At 35.3% G+C, this 20,630-nt stretch overlaps 2 protein-coding genes across 2 annotated transcripts in view; one reads left to right on the top strand and one right to left on the bottom strand.

Annotated features, from left to right (window-relative positions):
• LOC131439135 (Krueppel-like factor luna) overlaps positions 1-20,630 on the bottom strand; it is a 140,268-nt gene that overhangs the window by 55,383 nt on the left and 64,255 nt on the right. The window lies entirely within an intron of this gene.
• LOC131439136 (uncharacterized) lies at positions 5,840-6,902 on the top strand. The gene has a single exon (XM_058609799.1). It carries the CDS (start codon positions 5,974-5,976, stop codon positions 6,685-6,687), a length of 714 nt encoding a protein of 237 aa, XP_058465782.1. The 5' UTR covers positions 5,840-5,973; the 3' UTR covers positions 6,688-6,902.

Genomic DNA, 20,630 nt, shown 5'->3' with positions numbered 1-20,630 from the left:
GGCCTTTACAAGGCAGTTTAGGAGATGAGATCGTCCTTCTTTTCCTAGAACCGCTAGGCATAGTAAAGGATGATCCCTCTTGAGGGTCATCGGAATCATTCTCGTCGGTAGGCAAACAATCAAAGAGATTCATCGATTCGACAGGTGGCATGGTGTTCTTCAGCATCTCTGCGAAAGTTCGTTTGGAACGTTCTTTAAGAGATTGCTTCAATTTTTCTCCGCGCAGTTTGTACGCGGGACATGAATTCAATTCATGTGGGTTTCCCCACAGTAAAGACACTTTGAAGCTTTTTTGCCACATGATTCGTCTGCATGTTCCCCTCCACATTTAATGCACCTTTGCTTATTGCCGCAGTAGGTGGCTGTGTGACCCAGCTGCTTGCAATTGGTATAATTCATTACCCGCGGGACAAATAAGCATACAGGTAAGCGAACCTTGCCCAGAAGGATGTAATTGGGAAGAGCAGATCCAGCGAAAGTTACCCGAAATGAGTCTGATGAAGAATAAGTTTTTGTCTTATCTTCTGCAATTTTTACTGAACTCAATTGCTTGCAGTCCAGTATTTTAACATTCTGAAGAGCAGGATCTCTGAAACAGCCAACCCCACTCTTCAGAAGGTATTCGCAGGTCAAACTCGCCTCACTAACCACGCCGTCAATCTCCACTTCCCGAGCTGGTATGTAAACGCGGTAATTCCTCGTAAAGGCCTCATGGCGAACGATCTGATTTGCCTGCTCGAGGGTTTTCACGACAACTTTCAACTTTTTCGCTCGAACTTTTGCTATCTGGATAACGTCCGAGTAGTACTTAGCCAGCTCACTTGATATTTGCATCAAATTGAGTGATTGTTCTTTTTTGGACCGGAAGTATACCACATAGGGCCCCGCAGAACCGGTTGGCCACACGCGTGTGCGAGAGGGGTTATCAGGGGAAGATAAATTATCCAGGAGTTCTATGCCATCCATTTTTATGGAGAGATTATCATTTGAGGGAGGACGCCCTCCGCCCTCGTTCATAGTAAAGTAAACACACGCTTTATTGAGATATGTTGAGATAAACGGGTAGAATGATAAAAACAAAACACTAGGATTATACTTAGCTAGACACCACTAATCCAGTTCAAGGTCAGCAAGATGATTGTCTCTGCTGCTAGTGTGCGGAACCTTCGCCCGGGAACAATCACTAGCACCGCAAACAAAGAGCTAACCCTCTTGGATACACAATAGAATAACGGCAGTTTTTGATGATAGGCACCGTCTGATCACTATTATACTAGTCTGGTAAACTATCGAATGTGTGAGAAAAAAACCTTTAGCAAGGAAAAACACACACGGCACTGCTTAAGAGCACGAAATAACGTCCGATCGATCCGAGAGATGCGGTACGAATGAAAAGAATTGGTAGAAATTGTCATCGATTGTTCGATGGCATTCTAGATCAAACAATGAAATCCCATTTAAAACTTTCAAATAAAAGAATCTATCTTGAATTGTGAAAGATATTCCAATCCAATTTCCCGAAGCCTAATAACCAAATCCGTTTTGAAAATACTTGTCTTGTTAAAATAATCAAACAATATTGACAAACCGAAATTCAACGTTTTGGATTTTCACATGATTTCAGGTATAGTTTTCGTTTTTGTCAAAGTTTCCAAAGAATATTCTTGAATTTCGAATTGACTTCAAAAATCCACCACCGGTATCTAATCGTCGATTCTACTTCCATAACATTAAAGGGTGTACCGACTCAGATTGCATCAGTTACAAATGGATTACGCATTGAGTATATTCAATTGGAATTTTGGGTGAAGCTAGTTAAATGTGTAATATTTACATTGTGTAAGTGACAGTAGTAGTTCTCCAATCGTTTCGAAGATGAAGTCGGAAGAATAGCAACAGCGCATAAAAATTTTGAGCCCTTTAAACCTTTAAAAACCAGGTCTCTCCCATCGTGTCATCAGCAGGAAGCTGAGAATAGCACAATCTACGGTATCTCGTGTTTTAAATTTGTACAACTAACGTTTAACTACTGATCGGCAGGAAGAAAGTTTCAAAAACTGATTTCCGTGTAGTGAAAAGGATCACAAGCGAGTAGTTGAAGCTTTCAAGAGGATTCCAAACAGTTCTGTAAAAGATGTGGCGAAAAAAATTTGCATTTGAGTGAAACTTTCGTGCAGTAGGGGATACCGGGGTTAATCCTGACACGGGGTTAAACCGGACAACATAAATATCTTATAAACTAGTAATTATTTCCATCCAAAAATTGACTTTGTTAACGCGTTTTCATGTGAGAGATTGACGTCATTTAGATCGATGACGCTAAGTGAATTTAGTCTGGCGTCATGGATAACATGTCTGATTTTGATGCGGTTTATTCGATAGTATTGGATCAATTGAACGTCAAATATTAAGTATGGCTATGACTGCACAAAAACATCAAGAGAAGATATAATGGTGAAATTTGTTTTTAATTTGATGTTTTATTTTTATTTACATCTATTTCCATTCTACTTCTTATTACTTCTCAAAACTAAATTTACTAGTATAGTAAGCCGAAACGTTATGCTTAACAAAAAACGATAAGAACAGTGATTCAATTCTCACCGAAAAAAAATCAACAAACAACCATAATTGAATAAATTTACTATACATTTGAGTAATTTTTTTATTATGTGTAGTGAAACAATCAAATAGTCTTCAATCAGTTCGCTTTTACATCTCATCCAAGTCAGTCGATAAAACAAAACCGCTCACGTTCGGGACAGAAGAAACCAAATACAGTATTCTGTAGTAAACAATAGACCTCGAAAATGAGTGAACCAAACGAACAAAAGCTACCGCCGGTGCGAAAGAATATAATTATTGTTGACTTCAGGCAGTGCAAAATTCGACCTTCGATACGAGAACTTAAAGGTTTGCTTAAGGAGCAAATGCATTTTGACATTAAACGTGTGCATTTACTTCAATGCAATAATACCAATAATGTTGTTTACATCCAGATTTACAAAGAGTTGGATGCAGTTCAATTCGCAAAAAACAATAATAATGTGCATTATGTGGAGCACGAGAACATTAAGTACAACATTCCAGTATATATGGACGATAGTGCTATAGAAGTGCGTGTGCATGATCTTCCCTCAAGCGTCACCGATACTTATATTCGCGCAACTATGTCCCAATACGAAGAGATTCTTTATATCGAAAAAGAAAAGTAGAAGAATTTTTCCCCGGTATTCTAAATGGTGTACAAGAATCCCGTGCAAATCACTTGTTACCTATGACAATCAGATGGCCACATGTCAATATTGTCAAAACGCTGTTCACTACGGTAAGCTATGTGATAAACGGGACATGGAGACAACTACACCAAAGGACAACGGTGCTTCCTTTACACCAACCCCAAGCAACCCAAAGCAACCCCAGTACACCTGTGACAGTCACCAACAACAGTGAAGCATCCCCTTCAACGAAACCATCCAACGTATCCCCGATAGAACAAAGTACACTAGCTGCAGTTAATAACTTACCATCCAACCAACCAGCAACTGCAAACAATGTACAACAAGGCGCATCTACAGCAACTAGCAACGAAATCCGCAACAATACCACCGATGCGGCAATGGATGACAAGACGAACCGCGAACAAACTGCCCCTCAATCCTCGCAGGAGGGAAATGGGAGCTCCTGTCCCCCTAGAAAAAGGGTGACAACGAGATCCAATACAAAAAAAAAATTATCTAAAAATTCAGCTCAATCGGCCACGTAAAGCTTGTACGCAAATAGGCCTTAATAAAATATCTTTTAAATAATAAATAGTCTTCAATAAAAACTGTAAAGTCAGTTTCAACATCAATCATTTGGCACTGCAGGGCGTAAAGTTTCGACTCAATACCTAGATTCCCAGCGAACAGATTATGTCCCACGCAAGATTGAAACCAACAAAAAATCCATTCGAACACGGCTTCAATCGTTTTGTACTCTTCAAGTTATCTTAAGACTTGGCACCCTACTGTGTGCGTTCTTCATTTTTGTTGTGAAACTTTATTGTCCGATTTAGCTCCGCGGTTCCTAAATATAGAATTTTGGGTGTGTTACGTCATCGCGATTTGGTACAAAAACTAATACATGTTGTTCTAAGTCAGAAATTGGGAATAGGGTTCTAGAAGTTTTTGAAATTTTGCGGGGCTAGAAGTTTTTGAAATTTTGATCTTTGGGTTGGACACTTCTTCGCGACTTTTCACTAAAACTAATGCATATTTTTCCAAACTACAAAATGAGAATTGTAGCTGAAGGCTGAAGCTACACAACGGTATAGATAACTTGGGTAAAGACTTAGTTATAATGTATGCTATTTCAATTTCCTAGAATTGGTTTGGCCCCGTTCTTCCATACAAAAAAAAAACGTGAACGACAACACAATACACAAACTGAAGAATACGGTGGGAAAATCACGGGAAAGGAACCTACACTACACTCAGATGTTGACAAAACCGCATTGTCTCATTATGGATGACGAAGCGAACGTGAAAGCAGACTTCTGGCATCTTTCGAGAATCGTGTTTTTCACTGCCATCATAAGTTTTATATCTCAGAAGACATTAGAAAGCATAAGGTGTCAAAGTTCGCCATAAATACATGATTTGGCAAGCGATTTGCTCATGTGGAAAGCGAAGCATGTGATAACCGGTACGATCAATAGCCACGTATACATAAAGGAATGCCTCCGCGCATCGCATCGCATCGCTTTCAATATTTTAGTTATTTTGATAAGAACATCATTTTTATAATTGAAAGGGAGAAACATATTCTACCCCTGAAAATATGCTTGGTGGATACACCGATTTTGATTTATTTTACGTTTCGTCTTTGACAAATCAGTGCGTAGCAGTTCATGTTGAACTGATAGCGCAACCTAACGGCTCAACATAAACCGCTAGGCAGACGTAGAGTTAATGCTTTTTGCAAAACACTTCCTGCTATTACACCTGAGTGTAATGTTACTTAAAAAGTTTGAAGTTCGCATTTTACCGCATATTTAGACCATTTTATCTATTGCAGATAAAACGCATTATTTCATGCTCTTTCCAACGTGTTTCTGGAGGAGCAGATCTCAACCAATTGTGAACCAAATGACAGTAAATTGTAGATTTAAGTAACTACAATAAGTTAGGTGAAGGCTGCATGGTGTTATCTTTTGACAGAAGTGAGGAGTTGGAATTCACAGCTCCAATCCATCGAAATCTTAAATGGTTAGGATCTCCTAACAAATCGTGAATTACTATTTGAAATATTCGGTCAATTTTTTAACAAGTATCAGATTATGTAAAACATTTAATACAATGAGAAGTCAGATCGTCCAATTCGAATGCTAAAAGTGTTCACTAATTGCTGCTAAGAACAGAATTAGCCTTAGACAATCACCTGATATGGTTCGTGGATCTTCCCTGGTAATTAGAGCCTTAGTCACAACATTACTTACAACTCTAACAAAATGCTAATAATATGCTATAATCAGCAATGATTTTCTAATATTTTTAGCAAATAATGAAAGTAGAAAAAATCAATTATCTTCAGTTTCAAGATCATCTTCTTGCTATTGAAATTACTGCCCGGCGAGGAATGCATACGAGGTGGTAACCCTGTCCAGGAGCAGCAAATAAAATAGACTACAAACTTCAGAGACCATTTTAAAGAGCATCGCGTTAAGCCTCGTGATTCTAAACCGAACTCTCACGGAATCATCGATTCGCATGCGCTAAGTAGGACGACCAGCAGGAAAAAAAAAGATTTTTAAATAAAAAACAACCGCACTTCAAATCGATCAAGTGTACAATACTGCAGTTATGCTGGGTGCGAATTCTTTGCGTGAGAGATAGGGGATTCCCTGGCGTTCGTAATCTTGTTTTGTGTCTTCATCGTTTGTCTGATCAGCTCAGTTTCTCCGCGTAAACCGATGCATATAGTGCTCAGACAATGTTTTCGACTCAAACGGTTATGAAATTAGCTTTGGTCGTGTCTTTGTTAGTTGGCTCAGTTCCAACATTGTGCAGAGCAGCACAATGCCGAGCAGAAAAAGCAATCCTATACGGGATCAATGATTTATTGAATGAAGAAATCATCCATCATAATATGCGGTCAAGTCACACGAATTTCATCGACAAATTGGAGTTCGTCCTCCAGCAGCTGAACAACCGAATCAGTCGACAAAGTGGAAGCGCAGGATGCAAATCGCTGGAGAATGAAATTATAGAAAGCAGTAAACGATATTCAGTGACTGTCGAAGGTTTGGAAAGTGGCCAGATGCGTTTGAGGAAGCTCTTGGATCACTTGGATGCCCGAAATAATCTCCAGCAGCAAGAGATCAACAATCACAGTTATTTACAGAGTGTTTGTGAAACGGATAAAAATGACATTCAGGAAACATTTAACCAAATGAACAAAACCTTTATTGATCTGGAGAAAAAGTTTGACAATCAAACGGCAGAGGTCACTAGATTGAAAGATGAAAATCGAAAATTGCAAGCGAAAGTTAATAAAAACTCAGCAGCTGTGCATGGTGAAACCGGAGTGATTAGCGGGACTGATGAAATTGTTACAGAGGCAACAACGGAGGGTACGGCGGTTTCACCCGGTTCTTTCAACAATACAACGCCTCTTATCGATACACGTGCAGGAGAAACGGACTAACATGTCTGAATAATTATAAAAATTTAGTGTGAAAATATTCCATACAAAAAATATAATACCTGAAAATAAATCAATCAATCAATCAAACACAATTTGTCAATGTTTCTTTTTTTTCAAAAATGATGTGCTAAACTTTGAAACGAGGATCATTGAATAGTTGTTTTAATGCTGATTGGATAGGAGTTATTTGTTAAAAATACCATTTTGAATTCTTAGTATCTTAAAGATAAGTGAGATATCCTATTTGCAGTTATTGACTACTATTTCCAATACTTCGGAAACCGGATTCCGAAGACCGGAATAGCTAAAGTTAGTTTGTATGGCAAGCAACAAATGTGACCTACTAGTTGGAACAGTTTGGAACGTAATTTTAAAAAAAATCCCACTTTTACTTCATCGCTTTAGGTTGCGGTATAAAATTTTTAACTCTTAACCCTGTAATTACGGAAGCGGAAGTCGAAACCGGATGAAATTCAAGAATTTCATATGGAACCATAAGACCTTTTACTTGAACCTAAGTTCGTAAAAATAGACCTTTATACCTACTTTCCGCTCAAGCACTGAGTAGGAGAGTGTATTTATAGTCGCTTGTCTCCTTCTCTATTGGTACCAGTCGCTGGCTGGATATCATGAGCGACATACCTTATGAAGGTTGTATGATAGTCTGCCCTTTTCTACCAGAAACAGAGCGAGAAGACTAGTGTTTGATGAACAGAGAAGATGTTTGGATGTATGGCACCGATCGGAAGACGGCCAGGATGTAGACCATGTTCGATGTACGTTCTATTATGCCTAGTCGTGTTTTAGAGCTGTGTCTATCACAAGGCTTAGAGTGGTGAAATGGTAGCGCGTATGAACGAAATGCATAAGAGCGCAGGTTCGAGTCCTGTCTCTGAGCGTTTTTTTTTTCCAAAAAATCATCTTTTCTTTAAGTTTTTCATTCATTTGCCTTCTCCAATATATGTTTCATTCATTGCAAAAACAAAATAAATATTTTCTGTTAAAAAGCAGTTTTTCGGAAAAATGTACAGTTTTACCACAACCTTCCATATCCATTGCCTTGCGCGTGTTAAATTGAAGGCTCCTATTTTGCGGGATTAGTGAAAGAAGGTACGTCAATCTTCCTTTCACAATAATTTTTGTAAGTGAAAATCCATATATTACTCATACGCTTGCAAATTGTCTTGCTCCTTAAGTTGAGAAAATCTGTTTAGCCAACTCTGAGAAAAGTGAGTGTGCAAAAATGTTACATACACACAGACATTTTGCGAACTGATTCGAATTGCCACTTGGTGTAAAGATTAATTCATTGACATTCGGCCGTACTTGTAAAATATCTAAAAATTTTCTCAACCGAAGCACCGTGTTTTACCAAAATCACACACCAGTAGCAGACAATCCTAGACTTATTATTCAACGTGATTGACAATTCCTGGTCCATCTTGTGTTTACAGTGCTGTTGGACTCGGTTGTGTTTTCAATGTGTATGAAATTGAATAAAGCACTCATCGTTCGTAAGGGCGTGTTGTGTGTCGTACCAGCACATATCGGTAAGTACCGGTTTTGTATTGTCATTTTATATGACGGTTTGAAAGTTTTGACAGTCATTGCCTTGTGCCACGGATTTCGACGAAATTTCACAGTAGATTTGAAAATAATGTGAGCTGTAATTCAAATCAAGATCTGTTAAAATCGGTTTAAGCATCGCTGAGAAATCGAAGTAAGTTCTACTTTTGGAACCCAGCAGGTCACATTTAAATCTGCTTTTTTCAGGAAAAAAAATTGTAAATCTGTATCGAGAGATCAAAATTCTGTATTGAAAATCTGTATATGGAAATGATAAAAAATCGAACGAACGAAAAGAACAAAAATTTGGAACCCAAATTTAAAGAATCCAAAACTTTTCATCGTCTGGATTTTTATGATGATGATTTTATGATGTAGTTGAAAAGAACGTTGTGATTTTTTATGAAAAACATTCAAAATTCAACCTGAAAATGACAACTTATTCTGTTAATTTTCGCTTTCGTTTATTAGGTATAATGTAACATTATGATCGAGGCCATCATCTTTCTATTTTATCAAAAGAAATTTTTGAATGCATATGTGATTACGCTGTAACAATTGCAAGAAAAAATGAAAATAGATATATCGTCATTAGCAGATGGGACCATTTGTAGTGGTAACCGGCACTTGATATTCTGTTTTATAAAAGTTTTATTCTGATTTTAAAACCAACAAAAAATTTTGGTAATGACTTTATTTCATGAAGAAATAGGGCCAATATTCAATATATTTAAACTCGATCATTATTCATGTTTTAATTCACACTAAAACGTCTGTAAAATCTGTATTTCTGACCAAAAATCTATAATCTGTATATACAGCATCTTGGTCACAAATTTATCTAAAAAATCTGTAAAATACATATTAATCTGTATATGTGGCAACCCTGGAGACCAGTAGTGTCAAATTAAGTTTATATACCTATGAACTTACAAGTTTTGTAAACTAGAAGAATTTTTTAAGTAAGTTTTATGGGAGTATATCACCCTGTATCTCAGGAACCGGAAGTCGGATTGGAATGAAATTCAACAGCAGGCTAAGAGAAGACCAGAAGACCTTCTATTCGAATTGTGAAAATCAGTTCAGCCATTTCAGAGAAAAGTGCGAGCATATTTTTGTTACATACATACACACAAACATTTGCTCAGTTCGTCGAGCTGAATCAAATGGTATATGACATCCGGACCTCGGTGGAATAGTCAGAGATTCTTCAACTTTATCGGGGCCGGATTTTTGTTTCCGAAAGCATGGAGATATGTATATATTGAATCAATAATATTGAAAAATGCGTCTTTCAGTGGCAGGTTGAAAATAGCGAGTTTGGATTTACCGAACCCCTGATGTACTGGAAGTAGAGAAAAAAACATAGGAGAATTTTTTTCGAGACGACATTGAATCTTGACTTTTCAAAACAAAATGTCGAAAATCGAACCAAAATTGGCTTGCGAATTATATTGTGAAAATAATGGATTTAAAAATCTCCTGATACGATGTTATTCCCATGATCACAATATTTTTTAATTCTCATATTTAGGGGCCATAATATTGCAGTCTTCTCGGTCCCGAATTTTCTCTCTCGGCGGACCTGTGTACGTGCAGCTATTTCTGGTGTTGTTTTGATTCAGTAAGCGTTTGCCTATCTGTGCATACAGTAAACAATTTCCGGCGATAAACACTGCTTTCGTTAGTTGAGAAATTCAAATTGTTATAAGATTTCTGTGACAAAAAAGTTTTCATTATTTGAAATTCATCAAAAATTTCGTCTATTTTAAAGACCTATTGTAATGAGTGAAGGAAAGGTTAGACAATGGTATCATGATGTCAAAAACGGACAAATTACTGGAATAGCAATGCGAAATATGCTTTAAGGTGTGCGGCAATTTTGTTAAGAAGTGAGGTAGTTTTGTAGAAAACCAAATGTGACAGTAAAATATAATTCATATGATTATATTTTATGGTACAGCGGTCATAACTTGGCTCGTACATACAAATATTATGTTTGCATATTAAATTTAAAATAATTCGGTGAATTGTTAAAAATGACCATAAATGTACACTGAAAAAAATCGATAATTCAGTTTATATTTTCTGTACATTGGGTCAGAATTTGTGAAATAGCCCAGAATAAAATGATTGTTTTTTCGTTCAACTATTAATAATTCAGTTCTATTCGACCATTAAAATTATTTCCCATAAGAATTTGTTTTTCCTTTCTCAATGCTATGTAATTACTGTGTAAACCGACTTTTGAACCGAGACCCGGAGGGCCGAGTGTATTACTCTATTCCGCTCAGTTCATTGAGTACACAAAATGTCTGTTTCTGAATTTCATTCGAATTCGATTTCAGGTTCCGGCTATGTGATATGTGCAACAACAATGAAAATGTGTGCACTCACTTTGTTCTGAGATGACTGAACCGATTTTAACGAACTCTAATAATAATCTAATGCAAAGCTCTTCAATTTTATTCAAATCTGTTTTCCGGTTCTGGAATTACAGGGTGATTAGTGAAAAAAAAAAATAAATTTCGAACTATTCAGTTTTTTTTTTTTTTTTTATAAATAACTATTTATTGGAATATGAGTTAAAATTAAATTATTAAGATTTAAATTGGGTGTTCAGCCACAAGTGGTGACTTTTCAGCCCTGTTATATATATATATATATATATGATTTGGTTATTACCATGAAGACATCATTTGCTTCCGCAATTCTGAGATTTTTGTGTAGGGAAAATTCTAAACCTACTTGTATTGTGTAATGGGGAAAAGGAACTTATATACTAACTTACTAACTAATACAGAGAGCGAATCGATTCAATTGAAGATTGCATCGATTTTTGTCGGAATTTGCTTATAATATTATGTGACATTACATCTAATGGTTCTATATTTGTGAGTCTGTGTAACTCATTTGTACTAAACCAGGGAGGACGCTTCAGAATCATTTTCAGAATTTTATTCTGAATCCTTTGAAGCGTTTTCTTCCTGGTGGAACAACAGCTTGACCAAATTGGTACCGCATAAAGCATGGCTGGTCTGAAAATTTGTTTATAAATTAACAATTTGTTTTTTAGACAGAGCTTAGAATTTCTGTTTATAAGAGGATATAAACATTTAATATATTTATTACACTTTGCCTGGATTCCTTCAATGTGATCCTTGAAAGTGAGTTTTTTGTCATACGTTAAACCTAAGTATTTAGCTTGATCAGACCATGTCAATTCCAAGCCATTCAATTTGAGAATGTGATTATTGTTTGGTTTAAGAAAAGAAGCTCTTGGCTTGTGAGGAAAGATAATTAATTGCGTTTTTGCTGCATTTGGTTTAATTTTCCATTTTGACAGATAATCACTGAAAATATTTAAACTTCTTTGTAGGCGACTGCAGATCACTCTTAGATTTCTACCTGTGGCTAACAGACTTGTGTCGTCACAGAATAGCGATTTCTGACAACCAACGGGTAGATTTGGAAGATCAGAAGTGAAAATATTATACAAGATTGGAGCTACACTCGAACCCTGCGGAACACCGGCTCGTACGGGTAGCAATTCAGATTTACAATTCTGATAGCTAACCTGAAGAGTACGATCAGTTAAATAATTTTGAATCATTTTGATCAAATAAATAGGAAACTGGAAATCAGACATTTTTGCTATTAAACCTTTGTGCCAAACACTGTCGAATGCTTTTTCTATGTCTAGAAGAGCAACTCCAGTGGATAACCCAGAAGATTTATTTGATTTTATCATGTTCGTTACTCTGACAAGTTGATGAGTAGTTGAATGTTCATGACGAAATCCAAACTGCTCTGGTAAAAAAATTGAATTCTCATTTATATGAGTCATCATTCTTAACAAGATAATTTTTTCAAAAAGTTTACTGATTGAAGAAAGTAAGCTAATTGGGCGATAACTTGATGTTTCTGCTGGGTTTTTATCAGGTTTTAGGATAGGAATTACTTTAGCGTTTTTCCATCTTTTTGGGAAGTAAGCTAATGAAAAACACTTGTTGAAAATTTTAACCAGGAGTCTCAAGGCAACATCGGGAAGATTTTTAATAAGAATATTAAAAATTCCATCATTACCAGGAGCCTTCATGTTTTTGAGTTTCCTAATAATTGATTTAATTTCATCAAAATTCGTCTCAATAATGTCATCGTGTGATAACACTTGGGTTGAAATATGATCATATTTCAGTGAGACTTCATTTTCAATAGGACTCACAACGTTTAAATTAAAATTGTGGACACTCTCGAACTGCTGAGCTAGCTTTTGAGCTTTTTCACCATTTGTAAGAAGTATTTGATTTCCTTCCTTGAGAGCAGGAATTGGTTTCTGAGGTTTCTTAAGAACCTTAGAAAGTTTCCAGAAAGGTTTAGAATATGGTTTAATTTGTTCAACTTCTTTAGCGAAATTTTCATTTCGCAAAAGAGTAAATCTATGTTTAATTTCTTTTTGTAAATCCTTAACTATGTTTTTCATAGCAGGATCACGAGAACGTTGATATTGTCGTCGACGAACATTCTTCAACCGAATGAGCAGTTGAAGATTGTCATCGATGATAGGAGAATTTAATTTAGTTTGAGCTTTGGGAACTGAAAGATTTCTAGCTTCGATAATATAATGATTCAAATTATCAATTGCTGTGTCGATGTCCGCAGAATTTTCTAAAATAGTTTCATGATCCACATGATTTTCAATGTGAGATCTGTAATCCAACCAATTAGCTCTATGATAGTTGAAAATAGAACTAATTGGATTAATTATAGCTTCGTTGGAAAGTCTGAATGTTACAGGAAGATGATCTGAGTCAAAATCAGCATGAGTAATCGGTTCACTACAAATGTGACTTTGATCTGTTAGAACCAGATCAATTGTAGACGGGTTTTTCACGGAAGAGAAACAAGTAGGATTACTGGGATGAAGAACTGTAAAGTAACCAGCTGAGAGTTGATTATGAAGTATTTTACCATTACTGTTATTTTGCCTACAATTCCACTGGACATGCTTAGCATTTAAGTCCCCTATTACGAAAAATTTCGATCGATATCTTGTAAGTTTTTGCAAATCGCCTTTAAAGAAATTTAATTGTTCGCCGGTGCATTGGAATGGCAAATATGCTCCAGCGATGAAATAAATTCCATGAATGGTTTCAACTTCGATTCCCAAGCTTTCAATAACTTTAGTATTGAAAGAAGGTAAAATTCGATGTTTAATTTGCCGTTGGACAAAAATGGCAACTCCACCACCAATTCCAGTAAACCTGTCAAATCGATGAACCACATAATGTAGATTACTTTTCAATTTTACATTTGGTTTAAGAAAAGTTTCTGTCACAATGGCAATATGAATTTTGTGAACTTTGAGAAAATTATAAAATTCATCTTCACTCGATTTCAAAGATCGAGCATTCCAATTTAAAATATTCAAATAATTATTTAACATCACTGTTAAATTTTAAATTCATTATAATATTATTTGCAAATTTCCATCCGATTTGAAATGCTTCAAAAAGTGATGAAGTCGAATTTATTTGGATGATCATTTGAAAAAGTTGATCTTGTAGGTAGATCATTTTATTTTCAGTTATATCGCCTAAATCGACTTCATTTAAAGAAGCGAATGGCATTGAAGGAATATTTGTAGGTAGACTGCCATTAGAAGAAGATGATTTGGCCGGTCTACCTATTAATAAATTGTTTTCGTTAGAAGAAGAACTGCAAGGCGGTCCTGTGTTTTGATTATTTACATTAGAAGAAATAGGAGATAGATTTCTACCTAATATACCAGCATAACTGACATTAGAAGAAGATGATGACGAGGTCGATCTACCTGTCAATAAATTGTTTTCGTTAGAAGACGAATTGGCAGGTGCCTTAGAAGAATTTTCAGGTATGTTCTGTAAATTTAAGGTCGTTGATTTGACTTGTTGTCTAAGCGAACGAGAGTTTAAAATTTTTTCCCTGACAGGACATTTCAAATAATTGGATTTATGATTTCCATTGCAATTTGAACATGAAAATTTATCAGTGGTTTCATTCATTGGACAAACGTCTTTCGAATGCGATTTACCACAATTCAAACACCGTATATCCATATGACAATTTTTGGTTCCATGGCCGAAGCCTTGGCAACGACGACATTGCGTTAAGTTTGCAATACGATTATGCCGTTTATAATGTTCCCAATGAATTTTAATGTGGGAAATGAAACGTACTTTTTCTAAAGTTTTCAAATTGTTTACATCACTTCGATTGAAGTGTATTAGGTAAAGTTCATGGGAAATTCCAGAGCGTGGTTTAGAAGTACCATTCGCTCTTTTTTTCATAAGTATTACTTGGGAAGGGGCAAAACCAAGCAATTCTTTTATTTCATTTTTAATTTCATCAATACTTTGATCATTTGATAATCCTTTCAAGACAGCCTTGAAGGGTCTGTCTGATTTTATATCATATGAATAAAATTTATGAAGTTTTTCGGACAAATATCGAATAAGACGTTCGTAATCTTCCAATCCATCCACCAAGACTCGACATTCTCCTCTTCGTCCGATTTGAAATGAGACTTTTACTTCCGGGAGAAAAGTAGAAAGCTCAGTACGGAATGCTTTGAAGTCGGAAATCATCACCGTCACTGGTGGCATAGATTGATGTTTCTTCCCAGAACGACAAGCGTCCATTTTGGGAATTTTTGAAGAATTTTCTTCTATGTCGCTACAATCGGATTCAGGAAGAATCTCGTAAATATTGTTAGACGGCATAGGATCAACGGAAGGGAAATCCGTCCGTTGTCTTTTATTTTTACATTCAGATTCTATAAGATCGTGAATGTTATTAGAAAAATGTTGAATAACGGATTGTGATTTATTCCGTATTGAATTATTTTTAGCCTTAGGCTTGTTGCCTTTCCGGTTGGACGCAGGCATTTTTGAAATTAATGAAATTTTAAATTAAATTAACTAGGCTAAATTAGTCTTCGATTAGACTCCTAGCTAGCCTTAAAAAAGGCTGATTAATTTCTTAGTCACTCTAATATCACTCTTTGTATCACTTAGTCACTCTAATATCACTCTTTGTATCACTTAGTCACTTAGTTAGTGATTCAGGTAGCCTTGAAAAAGACTGAAGCCTTGAATCAATGAAACTCTAGGTAGCCAGAAAAAAATTCCAGGAGCCAAGAGCTATACGCGTGCGGTGCGAACGACTGTTCAACACCGACTGACGAACTATTCAGTTATTTTCCTCAGACATGGGGTGACTGATTTTTACAGACTAAGTTTTAAATCAGAGGTGAAAATAAGAACATTTTGCGCACGAAAATGTGAGTCAAGATTTCCGATTGTGGATCAAAAAACCGAACACCGTGAATTAAAAAATTGGCTAACAAAACTGAAATTTGCGATTATTTTTTAAATTGTGGGTATTGTACATTAAGGGCTGAGGCCAGTAGGTCGCATAAAACCACGTAGCTCGCTGTGCATATTACATTTCCCTCCATGCTGTCTCGCCAATGTGCAAAATGACTCTCGATGTGGCCAGGTGGCCAAGATAGTTTTGATATTTTCGGTTACAAGTTTGACTACATCACATAAAATCCAAGAAAGCTGCCGCTTGTTTGGCAGCCTTTTTGAGCCGATTTTATTTCTCTCTCATGTTTCGTTACGTTACCAGGGAACTAAAATGGCGCCGCCATAGAATTCGACTTACCTTCGCAAAAATAACATTCATACTTCATTTTTATCTCGATAACATGTATATGTTTTTATGCACTAATCGCATCTAAATTAAATTATCTAGACATTGTCAGGATAGATTTTTAATCCATGTTTTTGAAGGCGAGATATTCAATGAATAAGTTGAAAGACGGCGTTTCAGCTATGCAATTCTTTCTTCAGAAACAAGACTTTCCCGACCGCTAAAGTCAATGAATCATTCTGAAATTTTCACAGAATAATCTAAACTAATTTTCTAAGAGATTGTCAGTTGGTTTTTTTTTATATTCGTCACCGTTTCTGAGAAAATCAGATTTAAAGCGTGAAAATAACCATCTAATACACCCTAAAACACACTGGCCTCAGCCCTTACACAGACTAGCAGCAGACCTTATGCATACGCGCTCTTTTTATTGCGCTAATAGAAATTTGTTCTCATTCTCAGAAGAGAACCATGCGCAATCGAAGAGCTTTAGCTGCTCTCACAAAAACTCGTTCGCGCATTTCGACGTGAACATTTCATAAGGTCACATAAACGAATGAGAGATTCTCTTTGTTTACTTTGTCTTCTGTTAATAACTCCTTAATTTTCACGTTTACTTTCAAAATATTCTTGTAGAATAAAAGAAAATATTTACAGCTTTGTAACAGTATCAGATATGTAACGAACAATAGCATAATAACGCAGATATAGTCGAAAGAGAAAGCAAACAAAGAGAATCTGTCAAATGTTTTTAGGCCCTTTTGAAATGTTCACGTCGATTTATGTACCACGCTACGTACGTTTTCAGCCAATTTAGCCAAGAACGAGGTTCGAGTGCTCTAGTCGCAAGTGAATAAGCATCGCAACCTGTGCTTATTAACTCTCCGATAAGTCCTCGATCACAATATAACATTTATACAATTTGATAAGAATATTAAACGCTACTTTTTTTTTGGCAATTGTGTTTTCTGAGGCTTGTTTATTTACTTTCCTTGGCGTACAACACAATTGTTAATAATTAGGTTTTCAGAAGCAGGGGAAAGTATCTGTAACTGTTAAATAATTCTAAAGTATTTTTATCTGCCTCTTATCCTGTTTTTTTTTTTTTTTTTTTTTTTTTTTTTTTTTTTTAAATAACTATTTATTGGAATATGAGTTAAAATTAAATTATTAAGATTTAAATTGGGTGTTCAGCCACAAGTGGTGACTTTTCAGCCCTGTTATATATATATATATATATATATATATATATATATATATATATATATATATATATATATATATATATATATATATATATATATATGATTTGGTTATTACCATGAAGACATCATTTGCTTCCGCAATTCTGAGATTTTTGTGTAGGGAAAATTCTAAACCTACTTGTATTGTGTAATGGGGAAAAGGAACTTATATACTAACTTACTAACTAATACAGAGAGCGAATCGATTCAATTGAAGATTGCATCGATTTTTGTCGGAATTTGCTTATAATATTATGTGACATTACATCTAATGGTTCTATATTTGTGAGTCTGTGTAACTCATTTGTACTAAACCAGGGAGGACGCTTCAGAATCATTTTCAGAATTTTATTCTGAATCCTTTGAAGCGTTTTCTTCCTGGTGGAACAACAGCTTGACCAAATTGGTACCGCATAAAGCATGGCTGGTCTGAAAATTTGTTTATAAATTAACAATTTGTTTTTTAGACAGAGCTTAGAATTTCTGTTTATAAGAGGATATAAACATTTAATATATTTATTACACTTTGCCTGGATTCCTTCAATGTGATCCTTGAAAGTGAGTTTTTTGTCATACGTTAAACCTAAGTATTTAGCTTGATCAGACCATGTCAATTCCAAGCCATTCAATTTGAGAATGTGATTATTGTTTGGTTTAAGAAAAGAAGCTCTTGGCTTGTGAGGAAAGATAATTAATTGCGTTTTTGCTGCATTTGGTTTAATTTTCCATTTTGACAGATAATCACTGAAAATATTTAAACTTCTTTGTAGGCGACTGCAGATCACTCTTAGATTTCTACCTGTGGCTAACAGACTTGTGTCGTCACAGAATAGCGATTTCTGACAACCAACGGGTAGATTTGGAAGATCAGAAGTGAAAATATTATACAAGATTGGAGCTACACTCGAACCCTGCGGAACACCGGCTCGTACGGGTAGCAATTCAGATTTACAATTCTGATAGCTAACCTGAAGAGTACGATCAGTTAAATAATTTTGAATCATTTTGATCAAATAAATAGGAAACTGGAAATCAGACATTTTTGCTATTAAACCTTTGTGCCAAACACTGTCGAATGCTTTTTCTATGTCTAGAAGAGCAACTCCAGTGGATAACCCAGAAGATTTATTTGATTTTATCATGTTCGTTACTCTGACAAGTTGATGAGTAGTTGAATGTTCATGACGAAATCCAAACTGCTCTGGTAAAAAAATTGAATTCTCATTTATATGAGTCATCATTCTTAACAAGATAATTTTTTCAAAAAGTTTACTGATAGAAGAAAGTAAGCTAATTGGGCGATAACTTGATGTTTCTGCTGGGTTTTTATCAGGTTTTAGGATAGGAATTACTTTAGCGTTTTTCCATCTTTTTGGGAAGTAAGCTAATGAAAAACACTTGTTGAAAATTTTAACCAGGAGTCTCAAGGCAACATCGGGAAGATTTTTAATAAGAATATTAAAAATTCCATCATTACCAGGAGCCTTCATGTTTTTAAGTTTTCTAATAATTGATTTAATTTCATCAAAATTCGTCTCAATAATGTCATCGTGTGATAACACTTGGGTTGAAATATGATCATATTTCAGTGAGACTTCATTTTCAATAGGACTCACAACGTTCAAATTAAAATTGTGGACACTCTCGAACTGCTGAGCAAGTTTTTGAGCTTTTTCGCCATTTGTAAGAAGTATTTGATTTCCTTCCTTGAGAGCAGGAATAGGTTTCTGAGGTTTCTTAAGAACCTTAGAAAGTTTCCAGAAAGGTTTAGAATATGGTTTAATTTGTTCAACTTCTTTAGCGAAATTTTCATTTCGCAAAAGAGTAAATCTATGTTTAATTTCTTTTTGTAAATCCTTAACTATGTTTTTCATAGCAGGATCACGAGAACGTTGATATTGTCGTCGACGAACATTCTTCAACCGAATGAGCAGTTGAAGATTGTCATCGATGATAGGAGAATTTAATTTAGTTTGAGCTTTGGGAACTGAAAGATTTCTAGCTTCGATAATATAATGATTCAAATTATCAATTGCTGTGTCGATATCCGCAGAATTTTCTAAAATAGTTTCATGATCCACATGATTTTCAATGTGAGATCTGTAATCCAACCAATTTGCTCTATGATAGTTGAAAATAGAACTAATTGGATTAATTATAGCTTCGTTGGAAAGTCTGAATGTTACAGGAAGATGATCTGAGTCAAAATCAGCATGAGTAATCGGTTCACTACAAATGTGACTTTGATCTGTTAGAACCAGATCAATTGTAGACGGGTTTTTCACGGAAGAGAAACAAGTAGGATTACTGGGATGAAGAACTGTAAAGTGACCAGCTGAGAGTTGATTATGAAGTATTTTACCATTACTGTTATTTTGCCTACAATTCCACTGGACATGCTTAGCATTTAAGTCCCCTATTACGAAAAATTTCGATCGATATCTTGTAAGTTTTTGCAAATCGCCTTTAAAGAAATTTAATTGTTCGCCGGTGCATTGGAATGGCAAATATGCTCCAGCGATGAAATAAATTCCATGAATGGTTTCAACTTCGATTCCCAAGCTTTCAATAACTTTAGTATTGAAAGAAGGTAAAATTCGATGTTTAATTTGCCGTTGGACAAAAATGGCAACTCCTCCTCTTATCCTGGTGTGACCTTGTTCAACACGACCTTGAAATTTATTTAAAATTGTTTTCGTGGTCATATATAAAAACCAATCAAATATGATCTGGAATTAAATTTAGTATAGTCGTTAGTACTTTTAATTATATTAAACTACTTTTAAAACCTGATAATATCTAAAACTGGAGTAATTTTTTACACTTTAATGAATTTTTATTCCGAAAAATAGTTTCATAGGCATACGAGTATAATATCGAACTTAATTTGTCAATATAGAAATATCTAATTTCAATGCAATTAGATTAAAATGAAAGGTTCGTCAACAATATTCAGTATTCAAAAATCTCAAACAAATTGTAGGTAAAATTTAATTTAATTAATACATCAAACGACTTTGAATCTGCTAGATAAAATACATAACATTCAATATGTGGAATGAATCCCGCAAAAATCAATACATATGCTCTGAAAGTCCGGTTATCTCATTCAAAGTTGTTTGCCCGGTTCTTGCACTAAAATGGCTTTAAACGTTTTCTGCTCTGGAAAGTTCAAGTTTTTGGCACACAAAATGTTAATTCGGTTTTCGAATTCAAAACTACTTAGAGGGAGTTTCAACCAGTGATGTCCGAGCTCAGCACACGAGCTGCTCTATACCTGCAGTGTGTGCCTATTAAGCTCGTGTGCTGTGCTTTTCAAACCAGACGTATGAGCGTGTGCTATTTGTGTAGTCCACTTACTGACAAGAGACAATACAAGAGCGGGCACTGTGTGCTTAAAAATTATATTATATTATTAAATAAAGAAAACAACCGGCA

This window comes from Malaya genurostris, chromosome 3 (assembly GCF_030247185.1).
Source record: "Malaya genurostris strain Urasoe2022 chromosome 3, Malgen_1.1, whole genome shotgun sequence".
NCBI lineage: Eukaryota > Metazoa > Arthropoda > Insecta > Diptera > Culicidae > Malaya > Malaya genurostris.
The sequence above is the reverse complement of the archived record's forward strand: the minus strand, read 5'-3'. Positions and strand labels throughout refer to the sequence as shown.